Source organism: Semicossyphus pulcher, unplaced genomic scaffold, assembly GCF_022749685.1.
Source record: "Semicossyphus pulcher isolate SPU_LCO1_2020_fin unplaced genomic scaffold, fSemPul1.0.p SCAF_8, whole genome shotgun sequence".
NCBI lineage: Eukaryota > Metazoa > Chordata > Actinopteri > Labriformes > Labridae > Semicossyphus > Semicossyphus pulcher.
The window spans coordinates 30530131-30547435 of NW_027211759.1; the positions used below are offsets into that span (position 1 = coordinate 30530131).

General features: G+C 39.4%; 1 protein-coding gene across 1 annotated transcript in view; it reads left to right on the forward strand.

The window, feature by feature from the left end:
- Window positions 1-374: 374 nt before the first annotated feature.
- sf3b3 (splicing factor 3b, subunit 3) overlaps window positions 375-17305 on the forward strand; it is a 29685-nt gene continuing 12754 nt past the window's right edge. The window contains exons 1-21 of the mRNA XM_069686890.1: window positions 375-463; window positions 1141-1281; window positions 1891-2046; window positions 2380-2550; window positions 3278-3450; window positions 3727-3868; window positions 4387-4499; window positions 4712-4849; window positions 5132-5235; window positions 6079-6244; window positions 6377-6472; window positions 8010-8082; window positions 8958-9109; window positions 9513-9668; window positions 11240-11395; window positions 12137-12280; window positions 12462-12584; window positions 12765-12919; window positions 13427-13601; window positions 14100-14305; window positions 16345-16501. Of these exons, the coding sequence (XP_069542991.1) occupies window positions 1212-1281; window positions 1891-2046; window positions 2380-2550; window positions 3278-3450; window positions 3727-3868; window positions 4387-4499; window positions 4712-4849; window positions 5132-5235; window positions 6079-6244; window positions 6377-6472; window positions 8010-8082; window positions 8958-9109; window positions 9513-9668; window positions 11240-11395; window positions 12137-12280; window positions 12462-12584; window positions 12765-12919; window positions 13427-13601; window positions 14100-14305; window positions 16345-16501 (2826 nt within the window). The 5' untranslated portion in view covers window positions 375-463; window positions 1141-1211. The remainder of the gene's footprint in view (window positions 464-1140; window positions 1282-1890; window positions 2047-2379; window positions 2551-3277; window positions 3451-3726; window positions 3869-4386; window positions 4500-4711; window positions 4850-5131; window positions 5236-6078; window positions 6245-6376; window positions 6473-8009; window positions 8083-8957; window positions 9110-9512; window positions 9669-11239; window positions 11396-12136; window positions 12281-12461; window positions 12585-12764; window positions 12920-13426; window positions 13602-14099; window positions 14306-16344; window positions 16502-17305) is intronic.

The following is a 17305-nucleotide window of genomic DNA, read 5'->3' on the forward strand; positions in this document are numbered from 1 at the left end:
AAATGTTGTATTTCCACCTCCAACAGAAAAATATTCTGTGGGACTTTTCCTTAAGATACTAAATTTAGTTGATGGTCATTAATGTGTTAAAAACACTATAATCAGAATAAGACAAATATGAGCTAAGAACAAGGGGTTAGAATGGCTCGCTATTTTGTAAGTGTATGAATAAAGACAAAAACAACATCCAAAAAATTACAAGGCACGTTCTTCACGTGTGTGTAGCAGTAGTAAGAGTCATTAATCTTGGGGTCTTTGTCAACATCTGCTGGAAATTCGTCGGTACTTCAGTATGTCGCAGATTACTGACAGGCATTTTTTGGACACCTCACGTGACGTCATTGAGACTGACGAAGGACCCCCAAACGGCGGCTCATCGTTGGCTCACGGCGAAACAGGAATATTGTTTGGATTTAGGACACTTTATCCATCTAAAATCTGAATCATCCTAATTAATACGCCGGTAAATATTTAATTTTACGAATGTACAGGTTGTCAGTTATGAAATGGACATATAATGCATGTAAAGTGTGCAGGGACTTATGTAATAGAGCAAGAAAACAATGGATAGCGTCAGGCAAAAGTGGCGCTTTCAATGAATGGGCTCTCAGTCCGCAGAGTATAAGTTGATACATGAGCTATATAGCCCAATTTTAAAGCTAAGTTAAGCTACTTATGTTTTAACGTAAATGATACGGGACGTTGTGTTGTTATTGCCTTGCAACTGGACAGCTAAGTTTGCAGAAAAACGTAAATAACGGGTACCCAGACTATGCTAAACGTAAAGTTCGTCTTCCATTTGCTAAGCTAACGTTAGCTGTGTTCTTCGGTTAGTACTAAACAGTATCAAGTTAATTCTTCATTTTCAGTAAACAATCTAACACTCTATTTTTTTGTGAGCGGTATTATTTGTAAGAGTTTATAAAGTTTTTGGAAGGTTACTAATTTACCAGAGCGCGAAGTTACTTCCTCAACCTACAGCATAGTTCAGTTTGAATATCCCTCTTTAACAGTCAACACAATGCCAATCACGAAATCACTTAAAAGACTGGTCAAAGGAAAGAAACTCTGCATAGCAGTAACCTCATTTTTATGTCTATTTCTCAACCCAATCATTTATTATACATGTTTTCATTGCAGTTTTTAGTTGGGCTTAGTGCTCTGTTTGCAGCCCCTGAAGAACCTTGAGGGGAGGCCACAGAAACGGAGCCATGTTTCTGTACAACATCACCTTACAGCGTGCCACGGGCATCACTCACGCCATCCATGGAAACTTCTCAGGTGAACACTGCTTTCTTTTCGTCTTTGTTACGGTGATCTTGAGTCTGCCCTGACATTTCTCTTTAGTAGGTCCAGAGAGTCATTGAGCCAAACACAGAGCGTAAAGGACTTTAGATGTGTGTTATGTGGAAGAATTTTTAGGTTTCTGTGGACAGAAATATCTGCTTTATAAGCTATATGAATTATTACAATGCAATGGGTGCATAGCTGTGAATCAGTCTGTGCCTAATTTATATAGCTAAAGAGTCTTAGTTCATTCTGAATTGGTCTGTGTTATGTGGAAAGAAATGCAACCCCCAAAGTATCACCTTAATATACAGCGCATACACTATTTGTGTGTTAAAATTACAAAATTCTGAGAAAATTCACAGAACTGCAAAAAAATGTTTGAAACAAGGTTAACTTGTAACACTTCTAGTTTGAAGTAAATGTATTTAAACTTTTTGTGAATGGGAAACGTGAAAATATAGTCTTTAAAATGTTGGGAGTAACATTAACTTGTTTCAACCGTGATTCATACCTATCAAAGGGAGAAGCCATGCAGTGTTTCTTTTTAGTTGATAGTTGAAACCTGACACATGCTGAAAAGAGAAGTTTGTCTCCTTGTAGGAACCAAGATGCAGGAGATTGTTGTCTCAAGAGGAAAGATCTTGGAATTGTTGCGGCCAGATGCCAACACAGGAAAGGTGCACACGCTGCTAACAGTGGAGGTGTTTGGCATCGTTAGGTCCCTGATGGCCTTCAGACTCACGGGAGGAACCAAAGGTACGAAACTGAGGGTGTGTGCACGTACATGCCCATGTTTGCAAACTGAGCCAATGAAAACTCAGTTTTTTATCAGAGTTTTGCTTTTAAGAAACAGGCTTGTTTTGTGTATATGAGGAGTTTGTAATGTCTCTGCTCTGATTATCAGTGGGGAAAGATTTAACATCTCTGATCTCTGCCTATACATTCAATTATTACACCAGAACTGTCATTTTTAGCTTGAAGTTGCCACCACCCTGACAGCATAAGCATGTCTGACTGTCTAGAATTTATTTACTGATGCAGCGCGAGGAAATAATTGTGTCAAATTTCCCACCTTGTATGTGTTTCTAGATTACATTGTTGTTGGAAGTGACAGTGGTCGTATTGTGATCCTGGAATATCATCCATCAAAAAACATGTTTGAGAAGATTCATCAGGAAACATTTGGGAAGAGCGGCTGCAGACGCATCGTCCCCGGCCAGTTCCTGGCTGTTGACCCGAAAGGCAGAGCTGTTATGATAGGTAAGAACATAATACCAAAGAGTTTAGATATCCCCATGAAAACTCTAAATCTCCTGAAAGACCTGTCAGATAAAACACAAGTTGATTAGTATACTTGTGTATGCGTGTGTGTGTTAGAAACGCTATTTAATATAATCTTAAACCTGTTTATAAACGTGTATTAGGAACAGTTTACTGTATGTACTGTCTTTACAGAATTTATGAGAATGATTACTTTTTTTTTTTAAACAATGTAATATTAATGTGTAGTGCTTATTCTGTGCAGAATGTTTTTGTCTTAAAGCTCCTGTGAGGAACTTTCAGTTTGTGTTGATTTGGGCTCCCCATGTGGACAAAACCGTATCTCTTATCACTTTGCTGATTCTGTCCTGTACATGCTTAAGTGGTGTTTTTTTAATAAAAAAATCTCATCCTGCTTTCTTTAACAGTCATATGTATCACTCACTTTAACTTTTTGCCCTGGAAGATGTAAACAAAGGGAGCGTGCAGTTCGTCTGACACACACCTACCCCCCCCCCCCACCAGCAGAAATAATCAGTCTTGTCACTGATGGTCTGGTTTGCTTTTGTCGCTCGTATAGAGTAATCAGAATTAATCTCAGTCTGCTTCATTACCAGTGAAAGACTCCTCACAGGAGCTTTAAAGCACAGTAATTTATATTTAAACTGCATGATAGTGTGTGAAATGGCATTAAACATTGGATGCTTTCATTCTTTCTCTTGTTTAGGAGCGATAGAGAAACAGAAGCTGGTTTATATTCTGAACAGAGATGCAGCTGCAAGACTGACCATCTCCTCTCCACTGGAGGCACACAAAGCAAACACACTGGTTTACCATGTAGTAGGAGTTGATGTCGGCTTTGAAAATCCCATGTTTGCCTGCCTTGAAATGGACTATGAGGTAAGGTGATACAAACTCCAGGTTATAAGAAAACAAAAAGGCTTTTTGTTGTAGATGTGATGAGATTTTCATGTCTCTTCTCTGACTATCACTGGAGAAAGATATAACATCTCTGATCTCAAGTGTTATTGGTAATATTTTGGCTGAATATGCTGCCACCTCAAGTATTTAAATGTTGCCATTGTTAGTTTAAAGTTGCCATCGCCCTAGTAGTGACTAACAGTGGACTTATTATGAAAACCTCTGACCCTGTGTGTTTATAATTGGTCTTACCAGGAAGCTGACAATGACCCGACAGGAGAAGCTGCCGCTAACACACAACAGACACTCACCTTCTACGAGCTGGACCTCGGGCTGAATCACGTGGTCCGCAAGTACAGTGAGGCTTTGGAAGAGCACGGAAATTTCCTCATCACTGGTAAGAGTTCAGACACATTTGGCTGCAGACACCAGTGATGAAAGAATAGTCGCATCACTATCTGCTACTTCAGTAGTTGCTGTAATTGAAACTAGCATTCATATCTGTTGCTTCATGTTGGAGCCAAAAACAGGCTGATGTGTCAACAGTGGAAATGAAAAAGGATGTTTCTTTAGAATATGCAGCCATTTAGGTTTGGATTTGTATTCAGAAGGACCTACACGCAGGATTGGCTGTAACGTCTTTGATTTCAAAGGATAATTACACCATTAAAGTGTTGAAGATGTGATGAGTTTTTCATGTCTCTTCTCTGACTAGCACTGGAGAAAGATTTACCCTCTCTGATCTCAGCACACGTTTTTAAAGAGACACATTAAAGAGCAAGTTAAAGTAGTAAAGGGAAAGCTTAGACTGTAAATCACAGCCCATCCTGCTCTTTTTGAGTCCTACTGATTCACTGTAGTTGTGATCGTTGATAAAAAGAAAGGCATACCCACTTAAAGCTTCTTTCTGTCTAGTTCCCGGAGGCTCAGATGGACCCAGTGGAGTTCTGATCTGCTCTGAAAACTACATCACTTACAAGAACTTTGGAGACCAGCCTGACATCCGCTGTCCCATCCCGCGACGCAGGGTGAGTCCTTCATACAGTAACACATTATGAAGAAGAAAGATTGCTCTATAACAGCTTCCTATAAGTATCAAACCTTTACAAATCTCTTGATTGTTGGGATTAAAGATATAGTTTAATATCTTTTTTGTTATCACGTGAGTAGTGTTTTCCCCTGATTATTTGGAAGTTGTGTTAAAATCATTGTAATTTTCCTCATTTGTGCTATCATACAGAATGACCTGGATGACCCGGAGCGTGGCATGATATTTGTCTGCTCAGCCACCCACAAGACCAAGTCCATGTTCTTCTTCTTGGCTCAGACTGAGCAGGGAGACATCTTTAAGGTTACCCTGGAAACAGATGAGGAAATGGTGAGCACAGACTAAGGAAAGATGGAGGAACATACCTCTGTAGTGCTGTCTTTTTCCACTTCAACAAGGTCAAAATCAGTTACACAGTGAAACAAAAGCTTTATCCAAATCTAATTTTTACCAGTTGCTGCATACACATGACACTGGAGTTAGAATGTGAAACAGAGAAAAACAAACAATATAAATCAGTTAAAAGATGATGATTGTTTTGTGGATTGATATATCAACTAAGTGTTTCAGCTCAAACATGTTTGTTTCAAAGAGTTCTGTGTTGTGTTTCAGGTCACAGAAATCAGGCTCAAGTACTTTGACACGATCCCTGTGGCAACAGCCATGTGTGTCCTGAAGACTGGCTTCCTGTTTGTGTCTTCAGAGTTTGGAAACCAGTAAGTCGCTTGTCAGCATTTACTCATAGTAAATTAGTATCGAAGGTCCTTTTGTTCTTAATTTCTACACTTAAAGAAATTCAGATTGGTATAAGAATGTCCTCTTTTGTGCAAAATTATTTTCTTTTGATTTCTTTGTTTTCTCTGTCTTTATTCCTCTGAGGCATTCTGTTTTTTCTGGTTGTCAGCCTGTCCCATTCCTGGAAGCACAATATTTTAGGTTTCCCTAGAGAAAAATTCAACTTCAAATTTGCCACGAAAGTTAAAATCAAGGATGAACCGATTATCTTCTGGTTGTCAAAAGTCTCTTTGATCTCTCAAAGTACTTCTTTGTCCATAACTCACTATTTCATGCTAGTTATGACACAATTTCAAACAGATGTCCAGTAGGATCAAATGATGAAGTGATGACATCTTTTTAACCGAAAGGTCAAAAATCTACCTTTCTGTGTCAGAATGTGTTTCCTGTGAATGCAAGGTCACCGGTAGGGAATTTACAACATCTGGTTCTCCCCTCATCTTCCCCCTTGCCTGTCTCTTTGTCACATGCTCTGCAGAGAAATGCAGAGGGAGATGTTCTCTGGTGATATGTCCTTTCTGTAAAGGATTGTTATGGGACCTCTGCTGTTTAATGTATTTCTGCTGAAGCTGTCTTTATACTTTTAGGCTGATGTATTCTCTAAATTACTTTAAATGTAGAAAAAAAATCCAACGCCATTCTTTTGGAAATCACATGACAAGATGTAAACTGCAACTTTGAATAGTTACAGACATACAATAACTGGGCAGCAATTCTAGTTTCTCTCCAACCCTGCTCATGCTGTTCCATCTTTTTCTTTCTAGTTACCTTTACCAAATAGCCCACTTGGGTGATGATGATGACGAGCCTGAGTTTTCCTCTGCAATGCCACTAGAAGAGGGAGACACCTTCTTCTTCCAGCCCCGTCCCCTCAAGAACCTTGTGCTGGTTGATGAACAGGAGAACTTATCACCCATCATGTCTTGCCAGGTTAGTGTGTGTTTGTGTGAGATTGCATGTGTTTATGCACATCCACCCTAGCCTCCAAAATACACTATAGCTGTGTTACTGTAATAATAATTAAATTGCTGCTCATTGACCTCTCTTTCTGTTTTTTGGCAGATTGCTGATTTGGCCAATGAAGACACGCCACAGTTGTATGTTGCCTGCGGACGAGGACCCCGGTCTACTCTGAGGGTCCTTAGACATGGACTAGAGGTACAAACACACACTTAACATCACATGTAACATACGTTTAGGCAAGGACATATGAACACGCAGACGCACACTCTGCTGGCTGAAAAATGATGAGTTCTTTCATGTCTCTTCTCTGAATTAAAGCTGAAGAGTTTATGTTTCTATCTGAATTCAGCACAAACACAAAGTCCTCTGTTTGATATTTCTCTACCCCACCAGAGAAAGTGCTACTCACTGCGTATAAACATTGCAACAAAGTTTGGCACATCTGGTTCTGTATCTGTTACCAGTTTGTTGAGTACAAAGTCCTGCAGTAGCCTATCATGTCTTTCTATTTTAACAGGTAAACATGTTTAGCATTTTTTATTGTGTATTGTTATTTTTCTTGTGTGTATTTGTGTTCAGACCATTATTTCTCCTGTATCAAAAATAAGTCCAAATTGCAGGAGCGCTGTTCTTCTTCCAAACACATTTTCCACACTTGTCCCTTTCCATTCTCTGCCATCCCACTAGCAAACCTTGCAGTCAATGACAAATTGATTCCAATTAATCTAAGGGTAGCTTATGGTTAGCTAAAAGGTCACATGCTGAATGTAAATTTATGGGACCTGTCCCATATCATTTTACTTACCCATTATAGCGTTTCAGACTTCCTTTTGCAGTCAGTTTTGCAGTCATCGAGCATGTTTTGCATTGTGATGATGCTGAAAATGCAGTTTATTGGTTAGCACTACATGGGATGTGATCGTAGGCCAGATGAGTGTTGTGTGATGCACTTACAGCGGTAGCTATCTAAAAGTGCTGGATTGTCTCTGGCTTTCAGTTGCCCTCCTCGCCTGCTTCCTGTAGCTTAAACCATATTGATCTTCCACTGGGAGAAATTTACTTGATGGACCGTGTCTAGATTCCACAATAAACATGCCCATTTAAGTGCCATTCATTCAATGCAGTGTGTCACCATGAGATGGCGCTAAAAAGACTTAAAAAACATATAAACTGAAGTATGACGGCGGGACACGCAGTACACTGCAGAGTGTCTGATGTGTCCTTGCTAAGTTGGATTGTGTCTTTGTAGAATTAACAGTAAACACTGATTTTAAATTCTCATATTTCAAGAGAAAAAACACTCCGTTTCCAGAGCTGTGTTGCTGATTTTTCTGTAGCCTTCCCCTCATTTGTATGCAGGCAGTTTCTGGACAAATAATGTTTGCTTTGTATAGAATTAACCTGATTTCAAAATACTTTAAGTGTTTGGTTAGTCCTCTATTTTCAGGAGGGAAGGGGGAGCTAATGCACGATGAGATATTATCTTTATCCATTTATAAATATTGTAGTTTTTCTTTGAAGCCCAGCTGGTTTTGATTCACACCTGATGTGTGGGATTCCTTTTAACTTGGGAAACTGTCAAATAAACTGTCATATAAACATATATCATATCATATATATATATCATAACTCACTAACATGTTTGGATTAAGCCCTTACAATGTCATAATACATTTTAACTCCTCTTCACCTTTGTTCTTTCTCTACTTCCCTCCGTATCCTTCTCTATCAGGTGTCAGAGATGGCTGTGTCTGAGCTGCCCGGTAACCCAAATGCTGTGTGGACAGTACGCAGACATGTGGAAGGTAGATCCTGTTTTTATAAACTCTTGAGAATTTAATTTAGAATGTCAGCTTCCAGTCAGGTGGTGGGTGATATTTATTACATTAATTTCACCTTAAAGCTGTTGGAACAAATTAATTTCACTGTTTAGACTTTTTGAACTGCTACGTCCACAAACCTTTCAAAGGCATTGTAAAACGGATGTTCGATTCAGTCATTGTTCTGATGTCCGTGTATTAACCAGTCAGTCAAATTGGGCTTGAAAAAGACTCGACCAACATGTTTTTAATTTTAATTTAGAGGGTTTTGTGTTTATAAGATATGCGCTTTCACAAGGTAATTTGTCTCTCTTTCAAAAATGTTTGGCCTGTTTTCGTTAGCCCTATGAAACGAGGGCCTGCAGCTGGCAGCTGCGGAAGATTTTAGATCAATGTAAAAGTCACAAAAGAAAAAACTAGAACCTTCACTCTTTTTGCAGCTGAAAGCCACAGCTTACGTCTTGTAGGTCATCATGTTACTCTCTTTCTTTCTGTTACTTTGCGTGTAAGGCATGTTCACAAAGTGCGGCTGGCTGCTAACTGGCTGCAGGAGATCATTGTGTGCATAATCCTGTTTAAAGTGATTTAAAGTAGAAACCATAATTCCTAGAGCCTTCAGTACATTATGTTAAGTGCTATAAAACAGGGGGAAAACACATTGGATAGGAAGCATATCGGTACATATTACATAGACTATAATTAATTAGAATTTTTACTATTAAGTGTGTTTGTCCGTGTGACTCTGTCTCTGCCCACCCAGATAATTAGCTTTTTTTATATATTGATCAGACATTACAACTCCATTAGCCTTCGTTTTCTAATCAGTACTTTGTTGTCTTTGTCATTTCTTTTTTTAATAGATGAGTTTGATGCCTACATTATTGTGTCTTTCGTGAACGCCACTCTGGTTCTGTCCATCGGGGAGACTGTAGAAGAAGTGACTGATTCTGGATTTCTGGGAACAACACCCACTCTCTCCTGCTCTCTGCTTGGTGAAGACGCCTTAGTACAGGTGGGTGCAATGTACCTGTAACATCATCTTCATTTATTACTCTAATGATGCTGGAAACTAACCTTTAAGTTGCCTAAAGAGAGTGATTTGTAACGCCAGCTACAAAAAGATTTATGCATCTTAACCAATAAGTATTGACTGCTTGCTTGCGGTGAATCTTTGCTTTAAGTTGAATGGTATATTTACATATTGGCAAAGTATTTGGAATTGCAACACACATGACTGCAACATCTTGTGTATACTGATCCCTCTTACTGTACATGTACAAGTTAACAAAAATGTGCAGCATATTGTGTTTGAATAAGAAAATAGTAAATACTAATTAATATCTACATTTAACCAACCTGTAACTTATTTCTATCCATCGTATTTCTTTTGCCCGTTCTCCTGTTTTACCGTACAGGTGTACCCAGACGGTATCCGCCACATCCGAGCTGACAAGCGTGTGAATGAGTGGAAGACTCCAGGCAAAAAAACCATTGTCCGCTGCGCTGTGAACCAGCGACAGGTTGTCATCGCACTCACTGGAGGGGAGCTGGTGTACTTTGAGATGGACCCGGTAAGATTGTAGAGTTTGTTTTGTGTTTGTATTATGTGCACTTACAAATACTGTATGCACTTATGCAAATTACATTATTACAGAAAGAAAAAAAAAGTATATCAATAAATTTATTTTGCATTTAATTTTTTTATGATTTTGGTTTTGACTTAACATGTCCAGTAATTCATACCTGATGGTGCATTGACGACACATTTAACAAGCCACAAATTCAAAATTTTGTTTTCTTTTTTTTCCAATTATTTATTTATTTATTTTTATCATTTAACAAACCTACCCAAACAGGTACACAAATAGTAAACATGAAATAAAATAATAATGTCTCAAGGGAAAAACAAAGACACAACATTAGAATAGAGTAGAGAGAGAAAACAAACAAACAAACAAACAAACAAACAAACAAAAAAAACAATAATAGTAAATAATAATAATAATAATAATAATAATACTAGTGATAGTTTCAGTATGGTCATCACAGTAGAAATGTCTCAAAGCACATCCAATCAGGCGAGGTGAATGGTCAGAGGTCCATAAGAGGTTCCCAAGTTCTCAGGAAGATTTCCCCCTTATTTTTAAGGTGTAGGTGCGTTGTTCCAGTTGTAGTGTATCGTATATAAATTTGTTTGAACAAATTAAATGTTGGGGGTCTTTGCTGGTTCCAGTTGAGCAAAATGCACTTCTTAGCAATATATGATATTATGCCAATCCTCTTTGTTGACATGGGGTCTAGTGTCCTGTCCAGTTCTGAACCAAAGAGGTACCGTACTGGCGAAATGTCCAACGGAATTTTCAGCACCTTAACAGTCAGATCATGTACCTCTTTGTGTTTGTGTTTTAATTTTCTGCATTCCCAAAAAACATGGATGATTGACGCAGTACATGTTTTACATCGGTGGCATCTGGAGGAAGAGTTAGGATATATCTTACTTAAACGTAGTGGGGTAAGGTACATTCTGTGCATAAATTTATAATTTTGTTCAATTATTTTATTACAGGACAGTGCAGTAAAGACATTTTGACACATAACATCCCATTGGTCACCACTACGATCAAATCCCAGATCTTTTTGCCATATAGCCTTCAGAGGTGTCAAGGAGGAACTATGATGTTCTAACAGAGCACTGTAGATTGACGAAATTTTCCCTTTCAATGATGTGGAGTTCTCCAGAATCTCCTCCATCCTTGACAGCCCCAGAGACAGACGTCCTGCTCTTTTCAGAGTAGTAATCAAGTTACGAATTTGTTAATATTTATAAAATTCCTGTTTGGGAATTCCAAATTCTGATCTCAAATGTAAGAAAGATTTAAGGGAGCCTTCAGTAACAAAATGTCGTTTTCTAAGGTTTTTTGGAAAACTTTAGTGAAAGACAAGAAACCCCTGAGCCTTTGTTGACTAAAACCTCACCTCTGACTGCAAGCTTAAAGAAAGGCCACTTTACACAATCTGCATAATGATCTAACAATTTAAGTTAAGATTTAACAAAACAAGTATTGAACATTGAAACTAAGGTGAGGTGATCTGTGTTGTAAAACTGTCTCTGTCTTTGTCTCCATCCTCTTCTTCTCTCTAGTCCGGCCAGCTGAATGAGTACACTGAGCGGAAGGAGATGTCTGCAGACGTGGTTTGCATGAGCTTGGCTAACGTTCCACCTGGTGAGCAACGTTCACGATTCCTGGCTGTTGGACTGGTTGACAACACCGTCCGAATCATCTCCTTGGACCCTTCGGTATGAACACAAACACCCAGTTCTGTTCTCTTTGTACCATTGCCTCAGACTTAATTACCAAATCATTTCTGCTATTTGGATGCAAGACAAAAATAATTGCACCAAATAAATGTTACAACACACCAGTATCTGGTCTGTAACTACAATCAAAAGAGGTTTCAATGATGGACATAAATCCCCTTGTGCCAAAACTTTGATTTCTTCTCATGTAACCAACAAGATAATATCCATGTTTATTTATATCATAATTACTCCCGGCCCCGGGGGAGAGCCTTGTGCAACATGAATAATGTATTTCTGCTTTCGTCAGATGACCAGCGAAGCAGCCCTTTTCCCTTTTAAAGGATTTAATGCTTCCATAAGACTTCCAAGACGTCCAATATTACACAGCTAAAATAATAACATGTCTAATATAAATAAAGCTATCAACTTGAAGAAATGATAAAACTGTAACCTAAACTGCTAACCACATAGATCAGCCAAGTACGGAAGCAACATAGAAGTTGAGAGCCCAACTTCGTGGGCTGTGTTGTAGTAATATTTAAGTAATACTTAAGTGCTGCTATTCACTCAAAATGGACTGGTTTCCAAAACTTCCATTCAGCTTTTAATTAGCCAAAACATGCAAGTGGTTGATTAAAGCAAGAGTATCTCTTTTACCCCTCATCACTTTAATGAGTCTGTTTTTTATCTTCTGTATATTGAAATAATCTTAACCCTCTGAATCTTTGTCATGTTCAGGACTGCCTTCAGCCGTTGAGTATGCAGGCTCTTCCAGCCCAGCCAGAGAGTCTGTGTATCGTTGAGATGGGAGGGGTTGAGAAACAGGATGAGCTTGGAGAAAAGGGAACCATCGGCTTCCTCTACCTCAACATAGGACTTCAGGTATTCTGTCTTATTTACCAAACCGATTTCAGGGGTTAGGCTTTTAATCACTCCTTTATATAATTACACATAAAAGGAGTATCAAACAATTTCACCGTTGTCCAGTGCAGAGGCCTGGAGTTCTCTAATCAATTACATGTACTGATGTGTGTGTTTGATCTCCTTTGATCTCCTTTCTCAGAACGGCGTGTTGCTGAGGACTGTGCTAGACCCAGTGACAGGCGACCTGTCAGATACCAGAACACGCTACCTGGGGTCACGACCTGTCAAACTCTTCAGAGTCAGGATGCAGGGACAGGAAGCTGTAAGTGCCTCAAACATTTACTTATAACCAATACACACCAAAATGTGATGTGAACAATGCTAATATAACTCCAGCTAAATTCTAAATGATACATTTGATAAGCTAAGGCCTACAGGGATTTTTGTCAACAAATGATCATGACACTAATGTTAAATTGTCTGTCTCCATTGTCCCCGACAGGTGCTGGCAATGTCCAGTCGCTCTTGGCTCAGCTACTCGTACCAGTCTCGCTTCCATCTCACCCCTCTGTCATATGAAACTCTGGAGTACGCCTCTGGATTTGCATCAGAGCAGTGCCCTGAAGGCATTGTGGCCATTTCAACCAACACACTGAGGTATGGATAAACTCTGACATGTTTGATAAATGCGTTTGTGACCTAGGCTGCCTTGTTTGTCATTACTTGTTGATTGTCTATGGATGTTCTCAGTCATCCAGGTCATGGTAATTCAAAGGTCTCATCCAAAAGGGAACTGGACATGGTTGAAGTCCTTAAAGTAACTAAATTTTAAGTAGGAAAATGTTGTGAGGGGAACAGAAAAATCTTCTACTTTGACAAATTTGTAATAAGAAAATAAAAGTTTATCAAAAGAAAGTTTTGGTATTTAATGATCACAACACATTCCCTGATCGCCTATGACACTTTCATCTAGTGTTGTGATGTTGGTCAGAAATTCAACAGAAATCCCAGGCTGACCTCTAAATAATGTTTGTTGAAGGCCAGCCAAAACAGCGTTGTGGAGAGGCATATATCCATGATCAGAGCTCCGTTGTACCCCTCAGGTCAAAAATGATTTGTAACCGTCCCTCCCTTCTCCTTCCTGTTCCTCTATCTGTCCGGCAGAATCTTGGCTTTGGAGAAGTTAGGAGCCGTCTTCAACCAGGTGGCATTTCCTCTGCAATACACTCCCAGGAAGTTTGTCATACATCCGGAGACCAACAATCTCATTTTGATCGAGACCGATCACAATGCCTACACCGAGGCAACCAAAGCTCAGCGGAAGCAACAGATGGCAGAGGTATGATCTGCAACATCAGTGAAATCTTAGATTTAGAGGAAAGAGAGGGTCTGTTGCTAAGATCTTTTATTGTTTTTTCACTTTACAGCTTTGTACATTTACTATAACACCAGCATGTTTTGAGCCTCCTGTAGAGCTAGGACTACTGATCGTTTTACCTGAAAACACACCTCTAACAGAGACATAGACAAAGGCATCATAAAAAAGTACTTCCTGTCAGCCATAGTGTACATGCAGAGATCTTGATCCATGCTGTAAACCAGACAGTTAATAAAGTTTAGAGACCACCCATGCTAAACATCCGTACCCCCTTTTTGACACCTCATACATTTTTAAACTCTTGCTTGATTGTATAGCAGTTTTTCCATTATTCAGATTGTAGTAAATCAACCTGTTGGGGTCTGCAGTCATTAGTGTCAACGTTTTTTCAAGTAGCTTTTTCCAAGTTGGTCGTGCTAAGCCCTCCAGCTGACCTGTTTTGTTCTTTTGAACCTGCAGGAGATGGTGGAGGCTGCTGGTGAGGATGAACGAGAGCTGGCTGCTGAGATGGCTGCTGCCTTCCTCAACGAGAATCTCCCAGAAGCCATATTTGGGGCACCTAAAGCTGGAGCGGGACAGTGGGCCTCACTGGTGCGTCTCGTCAACCCCATACAGGGTGCAACGCTGGACCAGGTGCAGCTGGAACAGAATGAAGCTGCATTCAGGTAAGCAGGGTACATTTTTAATAATGCAAGAGGAAATGATCATTTCAGATTGATAAAAACGAAAAGGAGCATTTACTTAATGCCATAGTTTGAAGAGTATAAGGTTAAGATGCCACTTGGCAAAAGGCTGTGCATTTGCATCTGATTAAAAATGGGTAAAAACCTGGAGTTTCTTAAAAGAAAAAAGTACTGTTGTGATTTTTGGGCCCCCAGAAGCTGCAGTAATTTTTAAGTCCTACTTAAGAGTGAAGTGTGGAAAAAAAGGATTCATGGTCCTACAATTCTTGTATGAAAGTCTTACAAAGTCTTGTATGAAGCGGGTGGCCAAGCTACACACACACACACACACACACACACACACACACACACACACACACACACACACACACACACACACACACACACAGCTGATGAAGTTTAGCTAGATGTATGCTCAATACACTAGATGCAGTGAAACCTTTAGAAGTACCACTCTTGTAAGTTTTTACTTTAGTCTTCCATCCACTGTCATACAAAGTCATAATTTGCTTGTTAGTTGTTAACAACAAGCTCAAACTGAATGGATTGCTGGCTGGGAAGGCCGCTCCCTGTCCCTCCACATGCCATATCTACCAGGTAGTGAATCCACAAAAGCTCAGGGAGGATGACCGGATGAATGAGTGCTTGGTTACGTTCAGACTTTTTTCATATGTGACATAGGTCTGTTTTTTTTCCCCGACAGTGCGAACACCACAAATCACATGGAATCTGATTTGGGCCACTTTCATATGTGGTCCTAAATCAGATACAGGTCTGATGTTTTGCCATGCGACCTGAGTCTGAACTGTCATATTGCAATTCATGCGACTTTTCTTTTGTAAACACTGTTTATTAGTTTATTAGAAGCTTTAAGCGTTTAAATCATGAACAGGTGTAGGGAACTAAAGAATATAAAAAGTTGAGTGGAAATGAAGAAATGACAAAGCAGAAACACAAGCAGCTTAAACTGAAGAAAAGAATTCACCTCACTTTGGGTTTTAAGTGTTGCGTGTCTGTGGTGGGGTCAAAAGAGGTAAGAGAGTCCAGATTCAGACTTTCAACTGTTTCCTGTTTATGATGCTTTTCACAATGATTGAAGTCAGCCGTGAAATCTCACATTTTCTTGCCAAGCTGTTTCTTCACTGAATGAATTTAGTCGGCAACCACCATAGCAACATTTCTTGGGTTGGCAAAAGAATATTATAAAACTATAACATATATAAACATATTTTGTTATCTGGTCTGTAAGTGAAGCTGTACAAGAGAGTTAGATTTTCATCTGTCTTCCCTGAATGCGTCTCTGCACTGACAGCAGGCGACATTTTATCAGTTTAATTTAACTGGAATTCTTTCGATTTGTAGCCTAGACTGTTTCTGTACATGATTAAATTACCTAGAGAACAAGTTAAAATCAGGACAGTTTTAAATAGGAAGTGTGAACAGACTCGAGACAGATTGAGGACGCAGTCAGATCCGATCACCGTTAGGCCATATATGGAGGTGGTCTGGGACCCCGATCTTTCTGTCTCTTTTCCACTGTTCACAGAAACTTCAGTCAGCTGTGTAATTCATGTGTTTCACTTATAAACCATAGACCTGTAGAGCAGCAACAGGCTTCATGATCAGACCAAAAGTTTTACATCACCTCATGACTTCTTATCTATTATACACTGTTTTTTAAAGCCTAATGAAGGTGAACGAGGCTCTGTGTTCACTTGCATACAGAGCAGGAAAGTGAGATCAGATTACAAGTGGTCACTAAAGATGAATTTTAGGGGGTCGTTAATGCCTTGTATGAACAGCTTGGCTCATAGCTGACCACTTGCCATCGGATCACCCAGGCCACATGGATAATACCAAATGTGAACAGGTCCTCTATGCAAGCTGAATCCATGAATAAGCATCACAGTTTTTCAAACCATAACTTTTTCCTAAGATTTTCCTTCTTGTTTATTATTTGCCAAAAAGAGCCGATGATTCACACCTCCTTTTTTTCCTTCTTCCTGTGTTTGTTTTTTCAGTGTTGCAGTTTGTCGTTTCCCCAACACAGGAGATGATTGGTACGTGTTGGTGGGTGTTGCCAGAGACATGATTCTCAACCCCAGATCGGTGGGCGGGGGCTTCATCTACACGTATCGGCTCACTGGTGGAGGGGAGAAGCTGGAGTTTGTGCACAAGGTGGGTTTGTTAAACGTACTGTTAGAAGTTTTATCTGGTAATGAAACGGACTTAATTTAAATGAATGCCTTTTATATGACTTACAAAAGCAAACTAGACCACCAGATAGAAGACTGACTATTTCTTTATAGTTATTTTTTATGCCTGTCAGTGCTGGATTGGTGTTGGATTGAGTCGAAGCTATTTACTGCACACAGTCTAAAGAGCCACAGGATCTGCCAAAATCAAATAATTTTTTTACTAGGAAATGTAATGTTACCTGCAAAACACTTCAAGGAACTGGATTGCAACTACTCAAACTACTCACTCAATCATTCTTGTATAGCAACAACACAACAATTCATTGACTTCAGATGATGCATGTGCAGAAAATTGCTGCAGATTCTTTATGCGTGTTTAATTCATGCATGTTTTTCCTTTGCCTGTAGGTTGCAACATCAGCAGTTTACACAGTTCTGAACAACTGCTGCTGTTTCTGACCATGGCAATATACAGTATGGTGCAAGTTGAACTAAATATGCAGATTCAGAACCTGTAGGTCTGCAGCTGGTGATATTGGTTTAGCCTGGTTTCAAAGGTTAAGTTAAATTTCTTGCTTGCACAATGCTAAGGGGTTAAAATAAAATGACTCTATATTCTTTGAGGGAAGTGCAATTATATCACAAGATTATTTAGTTTTAGGCAGAGGGTGTTCATTGTTACTGAAATGTGGGTCACAGTTTGAAGGACTGGACCTAAGTGAGAACGAAGTCCTTAAACGGCACCAGACTGGACAGCAACCAGTAAATCTTATTGACGCCAAGC